This window comes from Marmota marmota, unplaced genomic scaffold, assembly GCF_001458135.2.
Source record: "Marmota marmota marmota unplaced genomic scaffold, marMar, whole genome shotgun sequence".
NCBI lineage: Eukaryota > Metazoa > Chordata > Mammalia > Rodentia > Sciuridae > Marmota > Marmota marmota.
In genome coordinates, this window is record NW_025999863.1 from 2,323,419 (window position 1) to 2,340,873 (window position 17,455).

Here is a 17,455-nt window from a genome sequence, read left to right on the forward strand (position 1 = left end):
GCGGCAATGGGGAGGTCGGGGTCCACTTTCTTCTGGGAAGGCAAGGCAAGTTGTGAGAGCAGGCGCCCCCAGGGAGGGTGCCACAGCAGCCTTGAGGACACAGGAGGGCCCCAGGCCTGCTCCTGGGTGGCAGCCGGTCCATCCCGAGGACCTTGTGGATCTGCCGGAAGGCCAGCATGCGCAGGGCGTGCTGCGGGCGACCGGGGCGTCAGGATACCGCTCCTGACTTGCGCCCCCTTCCCGTCCGCTGAGCGGCCAGCGCCGAGGAGCAGCTTGCCGGGGGGGCCCCGCCCTGTGCCAGCGTCCCCTCCTGCCCGCTGAAGGGAGACCCCCCGGGACTGGAGTTTTGCGGACACCAGGCTTTTCCCACAGGCTGGTCTGCCGGCGAGGGGCCAGCTGGGAAGGCCAGGCCGGGGGCACGCTGGGTGTTTATGGGCCGTGTCGTGGGGTGCTCAGGGCAGTCCTGGCCCGCGGAGCCCCAGGGCCAGGCCTCATTCAAGGGGCAGTCCTGCCCACCCCGACCACCTCCTCTGCCCAGTGTCTCGCAGGGGGAGGGACAGGAGCCCTGGGCTCCCTGGGGGTGCTGTGCAGGGCCCTGGTGGCCCTGGCCCTCCTACCTGGGCACTGGCTGTCACGTCCTCCCGCTCCTGGAGGCTCATGGACCCAAGGACGTCCCTCTGCTCTTTCTCACAGGGATCCTGGAGCCCAGGCCCATCTGTGTGGGGGGAGGAGGGGGCAGCAAAGAGTGCAAGGACACCTGGTGAGGGACTGCGGTGATACACGGTGGACCTCACGGCCACGCTGAGCAGCCCGAGGGTCTGCAGCAGGGTCTTGCGTGGGGGGCCAGGGTCCTCCAGGCCCCCAGGCAGGCTGGGCCCTGAGTGTGGACAAACAGCTCCCTCCCACAGCGCCTGCGCGTCACCCCCGCCCACTCAGCGGTGTCCTGTGTCCCTGAGAGCTGTGCCCTCCTGGCCCCTGCCCTGGCGCCTTCCTCCTGGCTGCAGGGCTGTCGGTGAGTTCACACCCAGCCCACTATCTGATCTCCGCTTTGAATAAAGTATCTATTCAAATAAATTTGCATAGGGCAGGCGGCAGGCACCAGGAAAGCTCCGAAGGCAGACCCCGCCTGCCTCCAGCCCTCGCTCTGGGCCAGCTGCCCCTGCTCTGGCCTGTCCTGTCCCTCTCCCGTCTGGGGCGACCCTGGCCCTAGGTGTGTGCACAGCCCTGGGCACCCGGCCATGGTCTTGGGCTCTGCTGCTGCCCACTCCAGGCTCTGTCCAGCGACTGACCTGTTAGTAGCGCACCAGCTGCCACACACTCCAGGACCCGCCGCACGGCGTCCCCAGGGCCCAGAGACCTGGACGCACTGCTCAGAGCCTTTTCCACCAGCAGCTCCAGGGCCTAGGGGCGGGAGGGACGCACATGCCCTGGGGACCCAGACAGCCCTCTTCCACCAAAGCACTAGCAGGTGGGCTGGAGACCCCGGGCCCTGCGACACCAGGACCTCGCCCGCCCTCCCTCCTGCCCACCCCTGGGAAGCGGCCAGGCCTCTGCCACCTACTGCCACGGCTGCATGGCTCCGCCTCTCGGCCTGTTTCCCACCTGCAGCGTCTGGGCCACAGCAATGTCACAGACACGCTGAGGGACAAGGCCCACTCAGCACTACTGAGCCTCAGTTGGGGTCCACCCCCGGGGCTAGGCGCAGCCGCCACCTCAGCCTCTGAGGGCAGGGTGGGGACGTGTGCGAGGTGGTCTAGGACATTGTGGGGCTTCTCTAGTCTGGAGCAGGCCAGGGGCTGGTCACGAGCGTGACGTGGCCTGTGACTCCCAGGGGTTGGAGTGGACGGTTCCTCTGGACACTGGCAGACACTGGCCCTGCTTCTGGATTGTGCCGAGGGAACAGGACCAGGGCTTCCTCGGCCCAGAACCGGGCTCAGGCCAGGAGAGGGGCGCATGCCCCCTCAGAGCTGGGGTGGGACAGAGTTGTGCCCGCCACCTCCTGCAGCATCACATGAGCAGTGAAGGGCTTAGAAATGACATACGTGCCACTTCTAGATGCTGACGGGGCGGGGCGGGGGGACCAGGGAGGGGAGGGCGCAGTGGAGCCACAGAGACAGGCGCCTGCAGCCGGAGGAGCCTGTGCTGGGCGACAGCTCCTGGCCACTGAGGCATGGGAGTCGCTGGGGACCTGAGGGTCTCACTGGGGGACACAGAGGCTCTTCTCTCCCTACATGGGATGGACCCAGGGTGGAGCCAGAGCTGCAGGGCCCCCCTTGGGGCAGATGGCTCAGCACCAGCAAGGCCAGGACAAGGCCCCTCTCCCTGCCCTGATGCCGGGAGGGTCCAGGCCACCACCACCCATTTCCCTGGTGTGCCCACATTTGCATGTGGCCCTGGCCTTGCCTGCAGTGTGGGTTCAGGGTGATGAGTCACAAGCGGCCGTGGCCCAGCCCTCCCACCCTCAGACTGTCTCAGCTCTGGCCGCCCTTGGCCAGGTGCCCCGGGAAGGGGCACTTTCATCTGGGAGGAAGGAGTCCGGGCTTGTCAGGGCTGCAGAGCCCTCGGGGGGGCGGTGTTTGGGGGGACAGATGGCCTTACCCAGGCTGGCAGGGCCCCCCAGCTGGGCACACGCCGACGGAGGTCCTGTAGGACCCTGATGACAATCACACACGGCTGCAGGCTGCTGGCTCGCGCCTGGGGAGGAAGCCACAGTCAGCTCTTGGGGACCGGATGTGCTGCCACAGGGTGGGGGATGGCTGACTGGAGGGGCAGTGGCCCTGACTGGGGGGCGTGGGCTGGGAGGGACAGGCAGCCTGGAGGGCGGCGGGGCAGGGCTGGCCGGCCCCCAGTGCGCACAGGCCACAGAGGCAGCAGCGTCCAGACCCGGGGCGCCGTCGCGCCCACCCCGTTCCAGCCCTGCCCACCAGCCTGTCCTTAGGAGGGAAGGGGCTCCAGAGCCTCTGGGCGCTGAGCCTCCGCTGAGGCTGCTGGCTGGGTGGGTGACCTGGCCCCATCCGGCCCCAGGCCCCTGACCTGGAACCACTTGGCGTGACGGAGGGCGGCCAGGGACTCCAGGCACCTCTCGGGGCTCAGGACATCTCCTGGGTCGGGCTGAGGCTTCTCCGCTCCTTCTGGAAGGAATGGGAGAGAGTCCCCGAGGGAGGTGAGTGGGAAGGTGCCCGTCCTCTCTGCTCCCGCCTCGGAGGGCTGCGTGGACCTGGACCATCCATTCTTGGGAAATACTTGGCTCCTCTTGGATCGTCCCGCAGGGATAGGGCAGGGACCCCAGAAACCACTGTTGCAAACCCCGTCTGCCCAGGAGGGGTGCTGCAGGGGGCTGGGGTTCAGGGTGGGTGCAGGTCCTCTCCACCAGCCAGGTAAGGTGCAGATGGGAAGCTACAGACTGGGCCTGTTTCCGGAAGCTTCCAAATGCACCACAGAAAGGAGGATGGGGTGGGATGGCAACAGGTCTGGTCACTGAGGCCTAACCCCAGGCTAGGGAAAGGGCAGCAAAGCCCTGGCCGGCTCGCACCTCAGGACAGGTGCGGCCTTGCCCTCCATGACTGCCGTGGACCCGTCTGCCCATCACGGCAATGACTCCAGGGGGCCCCGATGGGACTGGGGGGAAGAGAAGGGGTCTCAGGGGCTGGCCTCCCCCCATTGAGGAAGGCAGTGGCCTGCAGGAAGTGACATGTCCTGTTGAGATTGCCCGGGGCCACCTGTCAGAGGATTCGGGTCTCCAAGGGTCTAATCTGGCCAGGTAGGGGCCTCGAGGGAGGCCTAGTGTCGAGTGCTCACGAAGGTCCCTGCAACTGTTAGGCCCTGGCCTCCAGTTGGGGTGGCCCTGCACCCACCCTGCCCACGCTCTCCCCCAGGGTCCAGAGGCAGCTGTGAGCCTTCCGGTTGTAAAGAGGACCCATTTGAACTGTGGTTCATGGCCTCAGCCACGGCCAGGAGAATCAGGAAGGGGCTCAGGAGGACTGGGCCTGGGGAACTGCTCAGACTCTTCTAGAGGGTTCTGTCACAGGCCCCAGCCAGCACAGGTTTGCGGGCATGCCTGTCACTTACCTCCCCCATGGCCAGTGCTGAGGCCAGTGACTGAGGCCCTCCCTTCCCCTGACCTTGCCCAGTACTCTCCCCTACTCTCCCAGATGGGGCAAATCTGACTTCAAGGAGCCAGACAAGTGGCCCTGGGACTGGGGGTCTGTGGTGGCCCTGGCAACATGATCAAGCTGCTCCGCTGCCTCCGTCCACGCTTCACCTGGGCAGGGGCAGGGAGAGGTGGTGACGTGGCCCTGCCTATGTGGGACGGTACCCAGAGAATGGCACTGCCGCCTGGGAGCTGAGCAGCAGGACGTAGTCACCATCTCGGGTCTCTGCTGCCCCAAGCCCAGCTCTTGGGTGAGTAGCAGCATCTGGGATGACAAAAGTGCGGGAGGGCTACTGTGGGACCCCCAGGACTGGGTATGTGCAATGCTCAGGAAGTGTGGGCAGGGGCTAGGGACCTGGACAGAGGGGCCCGGCCACACCTCGGTCCCCAGAGGGGTCCTCTCGCATCAGGGGAGAAGTGAGGGTCACGGTGACCTGCATCCTGGGCTCCTCGCAGGAGGAGATGATGATGTTGGCTTCGGGGTCAGAGGAGACCTCGTACTTGTCGTCCGTCAGTATCTGGGGTGGGAACACAATGCGGGCTGCGTCATGCAGCTGAGGCCACACTGGGCAGGTGCACCTGGGCCCTGAGCGGGGCCTCCCAGTGGAGAGCCCCAGGGCACTTGAGCGCAGATGGTGAGGCAAGAGCTGGTCAGTAGACGACATAGGACGCAACCACCTCTGTGGTCAGAGAGAAGCAGACTGACACCACGAGATGCCCTTGTCCCCGGGGAAGGACGCTCTCCAGGGGTCTCCATGGCAGCCAGGCTCCCTGTGCATCTGCGCCCCTCCAGGCACCTGTGTCCACCCCGAGTTGCCCCCAAACGCACCTTTCTTGCCAACCCTGATCTCCTGCCCACTCGGGCTCTCCCCATGGGGTGGGGCTCTGCCAGCTTCCCCACGGCCTTGGCCCTTGTCTCGGGGCTTGTCTTCGCCATGAGCTGGGCTTCTGGAGACCCGGGCTGTGCCGAGCCCCTGCCGCCCCGGCAGCTCTCAGGGGCTCAGGTCTGGGCCCTCCGCTCCCCACCTCACCTCCTCGCACCCTGCAGGCCTGGCTCAGCCCAGGCCCTGTCCCTCCTGCTCTCTCCTGTCCACCTTTGGCCTCTGCAGGGCTGGCCCTGTCGTGCAGAATGCTGTACCCGAGGGCGTAGGTCCTCGGTCAGGGCTCGCGCCCCATCCTGTCTGAAGAAGCCCCCCTGGCCCCGTCCACCTGGCCCCAGCTTAGTTCCTTCCCAGAGGACAGCTGGAGCTGACTTGCCCACGTGTGGTTTCCCATTCACCTTTGAAGCTTGAGGCCCCATCCAGTGCTGGACACTGGGAAGGGACTCAGGAAGACCCGGCCGTCGGGGCGGGGTTGGTTTTGACCTTAGACATCACTCTGGGTGGCCGTGGCCTTCCCCACTATTCCCGGGTGAGAAGGGCGAGCGGGGCTCCCCAGAGGGAGCCGAACACCCGCCCCGGTCTCAGCCTCGGGCCTGACTCGGAGACATTGCCATGCAGCCTCCTGACGCCGGGCAGACGTGACACAGGTGCCATCCCTGGGGTGGGACATTGGGACAGCTTCTGTGTTTTAGCCTGAACTCCTCCCACCAGGGGACCAGGAGCTGCCAGCGCCCCCTTTCCAACAGCTTGTGAAAAGAAGCTGGCCGGCCTCGGGTGGCAACGCCTCCACTTTCCTAAAGTCCTGGAGGGTGTGAGCCTCCTGGGTCCGCGGGCCCTGGGGAGCGGGCAGGGAGCTGCGGGGTGCCCGAGCTTACCAGGAGCTGCTGGGGCAGCTGCTCGGTGACCCTCCGCAGCAGGGCGTGTGTGGGCTTCTCGGAGCAGAGCAGGGTCAGCTGCACGTTCCTGTCTCCCCGCAGGACAAGGCCTTTGGCCAGGATGCCCACCCGCATGACACCTTTCAGGACCCGAGGCGAGGGCACAGCGCTGCTGTCAAGACAGAGCCGTGGGGCGCCGTCAGAGGAGGGGCCAGCAGCCCACTGGATGCCCAGCGCCAGCCCTGGGAGCAGCCTCCCCACGCCTCGGTCTCCTACTCTGTAAAGTGGGAGCCCACCCCTGCCAGGGGCACCCGCCAGGCTGGAGTGAGTGGGACATACAGCTGTCCCTGGGCAGGGACACTCTGACCAGGGCCCACTCCTTCCATGCAGACCAAGTGCTGCCAGAGGAGCTGTCCACACTCAGCAGGTCAGAGGGTCACTTGCGTGAAAGGTCCAGGGCAAGCCAGCCCACAGGCAGGAAGTGCACTCGTGGGGGCCTTAAACAAACGGGGGTCAGTGCTTGTGGGGACACTGTAGCTGGGAGAGCTCTGGGTGACGGCAGGAATGGCGGCGCGGCCCTGGACTACTCCACGCGGTGGAGCTGTGCACCTGGATGTGGTTCAGCGCTCAGCTCTGCGTCCTGTGCATTCCCCACTGCAGGAAGACCCCCAAGAGAGGACAGGAGGGACGTGACCCCCCAGGAAGGCCTTGAAAAGCCCCTGTGCGCATCCATTGGTCAGCCGTGTCCACCCCAGCACGCCGCAGGGGGCCTGGCCTCCGGTCCCCTAACCCAGCTCGTGAGGAAGCCGAGGTTCACCAAGAAAAGGTCGTCCCTGTGAGCGGCACCTGGGCACTTTATTTACTGAGTGTCACCCAGCTGTGGCCTCGGGCTCAGCGGAGCAGCAGGTGGCAGGCGCAGCGCGGTGCGGCTCTATGGGCTGCGTGCTGAGGCGTGTGGCCCTCAGAGGATGCTCCCAGCCAGGAGCGCCTCCCTGTAGCTGGGGCTTAGACTCGGAGACAGGGACCCTCTGCTCTGTGGGGAGCTACAGAGCCTCCATGGGCCTCGGAGGGCCTGGGCCTGACCCCTGTGGTCCTTGCAGACACCCATCCTGAGGGCCATGCCTCTCTGTTACCTGCGCTGGCCGCCCTCCTCCTCCAGGCTTCCCCAGTCCTCCTCGGCCAGCACGTCGGACACCAGCTTGAGGGCCCGCTCTGCGTGCGACACGGCCTTCTGGATAGCCAGCAGCTCCGCTTCGGTGGGGTAGATGGTGGCGTGCCTGCACATGACGTGCCGGTCATCGCTGGACTCTGGCCGCCGCCTGGGCTGTGGGGAGAGGCCACCTTGTCAGGGCTGGGCTGAGTTGTCTGTGGGACCAAGTGGGCAGGGGACAAGGCAGCCTACTACGTTGTGACAGCACTGAAAGCCCCAGGAGGACTCAGGAGGAGCCTGGAGCAGGCTGGCGTCAGGGAGCTGGGCACAGGTGGGGGGGACGGTGGCCAGCCAGGCTCAGAGGCGGGGCATGGCCAGGTGGGCATCCAGTACCCAGGGGGCCGGGGGCGGACTGCGGGAGCCATGGGCAGCGCCAGGAGGAGCTCAGGCCTCCCGTGGCTGCAGGAAGCGTGGGCCGCATCCCTCTGTACCCGGCCAGAGGCTCGAGAGTCCACCAGGGTCTTGCCCTTGGTGAGGGGCAGACCTCAGCTTCCCATCAACCCGGTGCTTGGCCTGGGAGGGCACATGTCCATGGCAGCAGGAGCCGGGGAATTGGGGCAGAAGGGGCACAAAATGAGGTTCCCCCACCCTGGGGCTACAGGGAGCTGATGGAATCCCAGGGCCGGGCAGGGGGCAGGACGGGATGCAGGCGCTCAGAAGCCCTGGTGCCGACAGAGGACTCTGCTAGAGGAGGCCACGCTGCCCCTCACACTGGCCCTCGGCACCCACCGGGAGCGGGACTGCGGGCACACCCAGCCTGCCCAGCGCGGGCGAAGGGGCCCAGTCGGGCGAGGCGGGTTGCTGCTCCTTGTCCTGGGGCCGTGGCTCCTCCTCTGGCTGCCTGCAGCGCGCCTCATGGTGCCTGTGGGCCAGACGGGACAGAGGGCTGGAGGGGACAGAGGGCCAAACGGGACAGAGGGCTGGAGGGGACAGAGGCCCAGGGAGCCGACCTCTTGCAGCAGACGTGCTTGTGCCCCATGCCCCACGCGTGGGCACAGCCAGGCCCCCTCGCCTTCACACCCACACTGAGGGCTCTCGCTCGGCTCCCGAGAACTGAGGGCACAGCCCTGCACAGCGCCTGCCATATGCACGGTGGGACCGAGGCCATGTGCGGGGGTGGGAGGCTCCACGCGGCCTCGGTGCCCTCGGCGGCGTCTCTGTGTCCTCCCCATGTAGGCCTGCTGCTGCCAGAGAGCCCACGGCCCGGGTACTACAGAGGGCCAGGCCCAGCTTTGGGACTGCTCTGAAGGGTGGAGAAGGGAGATGAGAAAGTGTGCCCACAGTTGGGGTCACAGGGGACAACAGAGGTCAGGGGATGCATGGAATGGAGCAGTGACTGGCCCCCCATGGCGGCACTGAGCTGAGAGGCCCCCACCAGCCAGAACGGAGGCGGCCCAGTGTGAGGGTGGCGGTCTGGCCCTGGAGGCCCATGGTGGCACTGTGCAGGGCCCTGGGGGGGCGCGGGCGGGGCCTGTCCCTGTCCTGCGGCTGGGGGTAGGGGGCACCTCAGCTCCGAGCACCAGTTCCGCATCTCCTCCAGCCGCCGCTGGGCCCGCTGCCGCTCCTTCCTCATCTGCTCCTCCAGCAGCTTCCGCACCCTGCTGCTGGGCCTGGCGGCAATGGGGAGGTCGGGGTCCACTTTCTTCTGGGAAGGCAAGGCAAGTTGTGAGAGCAGGCGCCCCCAGGGAGGGTGCCACAGCAGCCTTGAGGACACAGGAGGGCCCCAGGCTGCCACACTCCGCGCCCACAGGGCAGTTTACGTCCTGAAGGTGGTGGGGGGAGGGCCACTGAGGGGAGCTCAAGGGTGAGCAACCGTCAGCCACCAAGGATGAGAGGTGACTCGGGTGCTCCTGATGAGGAGGAGCTGGGAGGGTGTGTCCCGCTCACTGAAGGACAGGGTGCTTCCCGAGCAAGGCCTCCAGAGCTGCTCACACAGCGCAAGACAGCTGTGACATCATAGCAAGACGTCTGAGGGCCACTTGTGCTCGCTCAGTATTCTGTCTGCTGCAGGTGGAAGCCTCACTGCACTGGAGAGTAACAAGGTGGCCACAGAATAGCCGCGAGCAGTCCAGCTAGCCCAGAACGCGCGTGCAGTCGGGGCCACCCAGCAAGAGGGAGACAATAGCCAGACACCATCCCATGGCTTTCCTGTGGGCTCACCCTCTTTGTTTTAAAAACCTGCCTGCAAATATGCATGACCAAAAGAATACAAAACCATCATTGGTTTCCCGAATCTATCCACTGTTCCACCCTCCACCCACCCATCTATCCATACACTCATCCATCCATCTACACATCCATTTATCATCTACCTATCCCTCCCTCCCTCCCTCCCTCCCTCCATCTGTCCACCCATCCACCTATCTAACCATCTACACATCCATCCTTCCACCCACCCATCCACCCATCTACCCATATATCCATCCACCTATCCATCCATCTACCCATCCCTCTACCCATCCACCCATTCACCCATCTATCATCCATCCACCCACGCATTCACCCATCTATCCATCTATATATCCATCCATTCAACCACCCATCCATCCATCTGTCCACCCATCCACCCACCTATCCATCTACACATCCATCCTTCCACCCACTCATTCACCCATCTATCCATATAACCATTCACCCATTCATCCATCTACACATCCATCCACCCATGTATCCTTTCTTCCACCCACCCTTCCATCCATCCATCCACCCATCCATCCACCTATCCATTCATCCATTCTTCCACCCACCCATCCATCAACTCATCTATCCATCCACCCACCCACCCATCCATGCACCTATCCACCCATCCATCTATCTACCCATCCATCCATCCATCCACCCATCCATCCATCTGTCCATCCATCCATCCATCCATCCATCCATCCATCCACCCATCCATCCACCCTTCCACCCATCTATCCATCCATGCACCCCACCCATCTATCCACCCATCCACCCATCCATCCATCTGTCCATCCATCCATCCATCCATCCACCCATCCATCCACCCATCCACCCATCCATCCACCCCACCCATCTATCCATCCATCTACACATTCATCCACCCATCCATCCATCCACACACCCGTCCACCCATCCATCCATCCACACACCCGTCCACCCATCCATCCATCCATCTACATATTCATCCACCCATCCATCCATCCACACACCCATCCATCCATCCACACACCCATCCACCCATCCATCCATCCACACACCCGTCCACCCATCTATCCACCCACCCATCCACCTGCCACTCCTGCACCCATCCTTGGCTCCATCCCTGAGCACTCTGGGCAGGCAGTAGGGCAAGTGCTGATCCAGAACAGACTGTGACTGAGGTAAGAGGGACATGGCCCTGTTTCTAAGGACATGCAGGAGCCTGAGGGGAGCATCCACGGCCAAGAGGGCTGAGGGGTGCCGAGAGCCAGCCCTGAGACGTGGCTGAGGCTGCTGGCCGGTGGGGCGGCCCTGAGAGCGGTGTATGGGAAAGCAGGTGGGCAGAGAGCGTGGGGCGGGGGCTCCCAGCGGGAGGAGGGTGTGGTGGATCATGGTGGAGAAGGGTCCAAGAGGTGGCTGTCCAGGCCTCACAGTGTCCAGAGGCTCAAGGGACTGGAGTTACTAAGGCCCAGTTTCATGGAGGCCGAAAGTGTATTTCCTGATGTGGACCTGGATACAGAAAATGGAAACCCATGCCCTTGCCCACCCCGGGACCCCAAGGTAACCAGACCGGGCACTGGCAGGCGGGATAGCCAGGAGGCCGGCTGAGCCCTTGGGTGGGCACCGATGCCCCTGCTGGACGCACCCTGTACTGCAGCCGGTGCCGCCGCCCCTTGACGTGCATGTCCCTGGCGTTGGGGTCGTTGAAGCTGCACTCACACAGCTTGCAGTGGAACCGGATCACTTTCCCCTCGTCGTTGCACACCTGGGACACGAAGCACAGCTGCCCGTTCCAGCAAAGCCCAGAGGACGTCACCAACATGCAGGTGACTGGTCAGTTCTGTGCCTGCTCAGGGTGTCATCCAAAGCCCAGGCTGGCCTCCCGCCTGGCCCTTCCTCCTCCTGGCACTGCCCCAGTCTCCACCCCTGGCATGCACCTCACTGAGGAGCCCGGCTCTGCCCTGCTGCGATCGCTGCCCACCCTGGCCCTCCCTGGTGCCCACGGCCTTATGTGAGGCAGCTTCTTGACAGGGTGGCATGGTTCTGGCTGCTGTGGTCATTCTGCCTGGGGCAAAATGTAAGATGCTGGACGGACTGGACTAGAACATGAGCCTGGGGACGAAGGCACACAGGCCTGCAGCTCCCTGTGACAGCTGTGTTCTGTGCGTGGCCCGAGCCCCGGCGAGGCTCTGGGAGGCGGACGGGCCTTGTGGGACTGACTGCTTCTCCCTGGGTGCATTGAGGGGGCCATGCAGGTGCATGGTGGCTCCCAGTGACCCCTGGGCCAGAATTCACAACCTGAGCAGTGGTGAGCTGAGGGAACCCAGCTGCCTCCCCCGTAGAGGCCGGCGGGGCCTGAAGCCAGCTGGCAGGGAGTGGCACACCCGTCCCTCCCAGGAGCGTCCTGGGCCTCCTTCCACTGGCTGGGCTCTCTCCACCCGCCCTCTTCAGGGAGCAGATGGACAGTCCCGCAAAGGTGACGGCATGCCCTGCCCCTCACTCAGGGCCATCGGGGGTCTGCGCCGAGTGCTGGCCCCACAAGGTCTGCTGTGGCACCCACGGAAGGGGCGGGTTCACCTAGATCTCTCGTGATGAGCCCAGCGAGGTGGTGAAGCTGGATCCAGGGTCTGGCCCTTCTGCACTAGGGATCGGCCACGCGGTGGCCTCTACCCACCTCCTCCACGTAGTCAGGGCCAACGGGCTCCGCATCTGAGCAGCCCCCAGGAGCTTCCCATGGGCCTCCTCGGGAGGGTGGCTCTCCTGGCCCCTCCGACTTGTGCCGAGCTGATTTCCCCTCCGGGGGCCTGCTTCGTGTTGCCTGTGTCCTGGGAGGCCCTGAAGAGGGACAACCATGTCACTCCAGCCAGAAACCAGAGCTGGCTGGACACCCACCAGCCGTGCAGTGTGAGGTGCACACAGAGCCAAGCCTCTCCTTGTCCTTTCCAGCTGGTGATGGCGATTAGCGCTGCCTAGACCACAGGCTGTGCACGGGTGAAAGGGTCAGATTCAACGTGGAGTCACCTCGCCAAGCCCTCCCAACGGAGCAGGGGGCACGTGGAGAGAGGGCTCTGCGCAGACTGATGGACAAAGGAATCACCACAGCTGGGTGCTCACAGGAGAACCAGCAGCGTCACACAGTGCCCCAAGCCCCACCCAAGGAAACGCCTGCTGCATACCCCTGGGCAGGAGCCACCGCCCCCATCAGGGCTTGTGATCACCCATCACTGGCGCAAAGGCACCTGGACCTTTCTTTTAAGAGGCCATTCCATTGGGTGCTGTGGCCACGCCTGTGATCCCAACACTCAGGGGGCTGAGGCAGGAGGTGGCAAGGTCCATGCACCCTGGGCAACCTAGCAAGGCCCTGTCCCCAAATTAAGAAAGGGCTGGGTGCGGCTCAGGGGTGAGCGCTTTCCCGGTGTGTGGGAGCCCCAGGCCCGTCCCCGGCACCACAAAGCCAGTGAGTGACTTCTGTGGGTTCCGGGGCTCAGTAGGAGCCCAGCCTTTCCTCTTCACACACACTCCTCGTTGGAGCTACGTCTCTGGGTCACACCAGCTCAAGTCACAGCCGAGGAGGCCTGAGGCCAGCCTGAATCCATGGGGCAGTCACAGCCGAGGAGGCCTGAGGCCAGCCTGAATCCATGGGGCAGAAGCCCAGGCTCCACCCCTCCCTCAGGGACCCGCCAGCTGCTCCTAACCTCCACCTCTGTGAATCAGCCATGAGGAGGCAGTGGCCAGAGTCTCCTTCGCCAGGTAACCAGGCACATCCTGCCTCGGGAGAAATGCCTCTACCATCAACTTCTCACGGCAGACGCAGGCGCCCAGGCCTGAGTTGTGTGGGAGGCTGAGTGGGGAGGGGAGGTGGAAGCCAGGCCCGTACAGCCCAGAGAGGCCCAGCCTCAAAAATGAAAGCAGGGGCTGGGGATGTGGCTCAAGCGGTAACGCGCTCGCCTGGCATGCGCGGGGCTCTGGGTTGATCCTCAGCACCACATAAAAAAATGAAATAAAGATGTCCATCGAAAACTGAAAAATAAATATTAAAAAAAAATTCTCTCTAAAAAAAAATATTTAAAAAAAATGAAAGCAGGGCTGGGGAGGTGCTCAGATGAGAGCACTTGTGTGCCACGGGTGGGGCCCTGGGTTCCACCCCCAGGACCACAAAAACAGTCCAACAAGAAAGCTCCTTAGTGACCCCATCTTCAAACCACACTGCAGGGCTGGGCTGGGGCTCAGTGCAGAGCGCTTGCCTGGCAGCACGTGCGAGGCGCTGGGTTCGATCCTCAGCACCACATAAAAGTAAATGAATAAAATAAAGGTATAAAAAAAAAAACCACATTGCAGGGCGAGGTGCGGCTCAGCCAGCCTGCGAGGGCTCGGGCTTCCGCACCACGAGAAGTTTAAAATCTGTTGTTATTCAAGAAGCCATGCTGCCCAGGCCACAGAGACCCACCCCCAGCAGCGCAGGACACAGGGGCCTGAGCGGGGACCGCTGGACAGAGCAGGGGGAACTGAGCCACCACTGCTGGCTGGGTGGCCCGGCCAGCCACCGTAAGTCGCCTCACCCTGGTCTTTCCATTTGCGCATTGGGACAAGTGACACAATCTTCCTAAGGGAGCAGCTAAGGACGGTGCCTGAGGAGAGTGGAGGGCTCAGAGCAGGAGCTGTCACCACCTCTGGTCATGGTGGGCCCAGACTTGCAGGGCAGGGTCAGGGCAGCGCGTGGCTCGTCAGCGCCCACGTGACTCCTCAGGACCCAGTGTGCCCTGGGCACCAGGGTGGGAGGAAATCTCCAGGCCACTGACAGGGCTTTGGAGGCCACAGGAAGACGCGACAGCAAAACCTCCCAGGAAGGTCTCGGGCCGCGTTCTGGACGGCATCGCCCGCTCCCGCACACGGCACACACCCTGACACTCAGCCTCTGCTCCAGGACCTGAGGAGGCGGCCAGGTTGCCCCGGTGCACACAGACAGGGATGCAGGGCCACCTACCCTCCCGCGGGGCACTGGAGGCCACGGTCCTCTTGGCCAAGGCTGGCCTGCCTGGAGTGTGGAGGCTGGTCATGGCGGAGGCCGAAGGCCGGGTGGAGGCCTCGGGGGCGCTGTCCGAGGTGTGGGGGCCGGGTCTGCTGCTGCGGGCAGGGCTCCTGGGCGTCGGCTCAATGGTGGGGATAGGCTTCCCCAGTTTGGTGTGCAACTTGAAGACCTGGAAAGGACCCGTCCCTCTGTCAGGATGACCTCCGAGAGACAGGCTGAGCATCCAGGGGCCCCACCCCTTCCCGGGCTCCCCCCAAATGCCTCCAGAGCACCGCTCCCTGCCAGGGCCTCCTTGAGCTGCCCCTGCTTCCAGACCCTTCCTCCTGCTTTCGAGGCACCTCCGGCTCTCAGCACCTGCCTGGCTCCCTCTGGCCTCCTCTGGCTGTCCCTCATCCGGACCTCTGTCTCCCTGACTCCGAGGGCCCTGCCCAGACAGGGCGGCTCGGTGTGTGCATGTGTGGTTGGGGACCACCAGGCAAGCCGGATGCACGCACGCGGTGCTGGACACAGCCACTCTCCACCTAAGACCTGCAGGCACCGTGCTCCGTCCACGTCCCCTCAGCACTTGTGGGTCAAGGCATTTGTTGAGGTCCCAGTTGGCAAGGCCTGCTGGGTGGCCACCAGCATCTGCACCGCCTTAGACCCACCTGCTGGCTAGTTCACCCTCAGGACCGCACCACCCAGCAGGCTGCAGAGCCTCCTTGACCCCAGGCCGGGTCCCAGCCCTGGAGGGGACACTGCACCTGCCCTGCCTGGTCTCATCTCCTGCCAGCCCCCAGGCAACGACACTCCTTCTGTCGACCTTCCACACCCACCAGCACATGGCTGGGCAGTTCCCACAGGTGTTCGGGAGGCTGCCCTGGGCTGGGCTGGGCCATGCGGGCCTCAGTGAGTTCGGGGAGAGGGAGAGGGAGGGAGAGGGAGGGAGAGAGGGTCCTAGGCCAGGCCTTCTCAGGATGGGCTGGAAAGATTGGCCCTATGCAAAGGCCCAGGGGCAGGAGGCAGGTGGCAGCGGGACAGGGCACTCCCAGCCGTCCTGCTCGGTGACTACGTGGTTGGCATCCCAGGGCTCCTCAGCCCTCCAAGCCCTCTGGAGTGAGCATCCCGCAGACATTCACAGTACCCCGGGTGGGGGGTGGGCGCTGCTGATTTTGAAAGGCCCGGCAGCCTGGGGAGCAGGCCAGGGGTCTCCCTGCCTTCTCTCAGGTGGGGGCGCCACCAACTGCCCCTGCAGGCGTCTCTCAGGCCACAGGAAGGCTTTGGTGTGAAGACAGGAAACAGCTCTGAGGGAATGTCACCCCCGCCAGCACGCTGTGCAGTCCCCAAGTGCTGAGCATGGTTGTTTCCTTTGTGGCCCAGGTGCAAAGGCCCCCAGGTCCCTATGTGTCTGTGCAGGCGGTGGGGGTCCTGTTCATGGTTAGAAGGTGTATGGCTCCCGGGGCACGGGGACCGCAGCCCTGTGTTCTGAAGGGCCTCGGCAGGTGGCCCTCTGTGTCCCAGGTGCCGAGGGGCCAGGCGTGGGCTAGTGGTGTGTGGGCCCCTACCTTCTGGTGCTTGGCTCCCCGGATGTGGGCGGCGTAGGCCTCAGCCCCGGTGCAGGACACAGCACACAGGCCACAGTGCAGCTGTGCCTGCGCCCCGCATGGGCTGCCGTTGGGCTGCAGGCCCGTCCTCTGGGCCGCCTCCTTCTTCCTGTGCTTCTGTCCTTCCAGATGATCCCGGTAGGTCTACCGTGAGGAGGAAGAGGTGGCCTGAGCTGGCATCCCAGCAGGCACTACCCCTTCCCCAGCAGGCCGTGGCCATAGCTGGTGGGACCCCAGTGGGTAATGTGACAGAGGCCCCTGTCCCCATCCTACCACCCTCTGGCGCCCGAGAGGAGCAAGTGTCCCTTTAGAAAACTCAGAAGCTGGGACCAAAATACATCATTGTGGTTTCTTCTTTCCTAAGATAAGCCCTTTCTTAAGAGAGCACCATCTAACAATCAAAGAATCACAGGTTCAGCTTGGGCGGGGGCTTCTCCCAATCGGGAATCGCTGCCTGGTCTCGGCACGAGCTGGGTCACGTGGCTCAGTGGAGCTTGGGACGCCTGTCTCCGTGGCTCGCTCTGGCTCCAAGCTCCTGGAGGGATGGTCCCCCTCGGCCTCAACTCTCCCTCTGCCACTCAGGGGTGGGGTTTGGCTTCATGTCACATGCTCAGAGCTCCACACACAGGCAGAGGGAGACCGTGTCCCCCAGACGGCTGGGCTCACGCGTGAACATGTCACATGTGTTACGAGGACGAAGGGCAGGAGCATTATAAGAAAGAGGTGTGTCAAGCCAGGTGGGGGCCACACCTGTCACCCCAGCTGCTCAGGAGGCTGAGGTAGGAGGGTCCCAAGTTGGAGGCCAGCCTGGGCAATTCTGAGAGACTCTGTCTCCAAGCAAAACAAACAGGGCTGGGGTGCGGCTCAGTGGTGGGGCCCTCTGGGTTCAAGCCCCAGGACCAGAAGAAAAGGAAGGAAGAGACAGACAGGGAAGGGGGAGGTGGAGAGAGGGGGATGTCAGGACGCCAAGGGGCTCTGGTGGAGCCCACACCCTGCCCCTGGTCCCCTGGTGGCCTGGGAGGTGCAGCCTCCTACGGGAGACTACAGCAGAAAGTGCCGTCTCTCTCACTTAGACAACTAGGGGACGCGGAAGTGCTGTCCTCCGGGGCCCTGGCGCCCTGGGGACCATGCTTTCTGGAACTTCAGAATCCCCAAACTGGTGAGGATGTCACTCCGCTCCCCTGCGCTTCCCCTCCACGGTGGACAGCAGGCCCAGGCTTCGAGACACAGGAACCTGATGGCCCTGTCACAGTGAGGGAGGGACATGGGTAGGAGACAGCAGCGCGAGGAATGCTGTGGCGCTGGCAACATGCTCCAAGCTCCTGGAGGGATGGTCTCATGCGGGTGGTGACGTGAGCACAGAAACGCACACGGGGACAAGTGGAAGCGGAACTCCTGAGTCGGGGCGCTGCACAGATGCTGGGGTGAGGGCTGGGGCGTCGCTGCGGGCTTTGTGAGATGCGTCAGAGCAGCGGGAGCCAGGCGCGCACCGCCACGTGGAGCGAGCGTGCTGAGCGCTGGCTGAGGAGCACTGGCTCTCCGGGCCTCTCCTGCTGTCTCTTAT

The 17,455-nt window shown here is 64.1% G+C and overlaps 1 protein-coding gene across 6 annotated transcripts in view; it reads right to left on the reverse strand.

Moving 5' to 3' along the window:
* The window catches only part of Zfr2 (zinc finger RNA binding protein 2), a 38,718-nt gene that overhangs the window by 5,479 nt on the left and 15,784 nt on the right, over nt 1–17,455 (reverse strand). For 2 of the 6 annotated variants that reach the window (XM_048812180.1, XM_048812154.1), the window contains 14 exons: nt 15,853–16,035; nt 14,264–14,477; nt 11,954–12,114; nt 10,925–11,044; nt 8,622–8,761; nt 7,846–7,978; nt 7,040–7,230; nt 5,907–6,078; nt 4,530–4,668; nt 3,034–3,131; nt 2,599–2,694; nt 1,290–1,401; nt 618–715; nt 102–190 (listed from right to left, as the gene is read on the reverse strand). In XM_048812180.1, coding sequence (XP_048668137.1) covers nt 102–190; nt 618–715; nt 1,290–1,401; nt 2,599–2,694; nt 3,034–3,131; nt 4,530–4,668; nt 5,907–6,078; nt 7,040–7,230; nt 7,846–7,978; nt 8,622–8,761; nt 10,925–11,044; nt 11,954–12,114; nt 14,264–14,477; nt 15,853–16,035 — 1,946 coding nt within the window. The remainder of the gene's footprint in view (nt 1–101; nt 191–617; nt 716–1,289; nt 1,402–2,598; nt 2,695–3,033; nt 3,132–4,529; nt 4,669–5,906; nt 6,079–7,039; nt 7,231–7,845; nt 7,979–8,621; nt 8,762–10,924; nt 11,045–11,953; nt 12,115–14,263; nt 14,478–15,852; nt 16,036–17,455) is intronic. The other 4 variants (XM_048812167.1, XM_048812172.1, XM_048812160.1 and 1 more) reach the window with 4 other exon arrangements.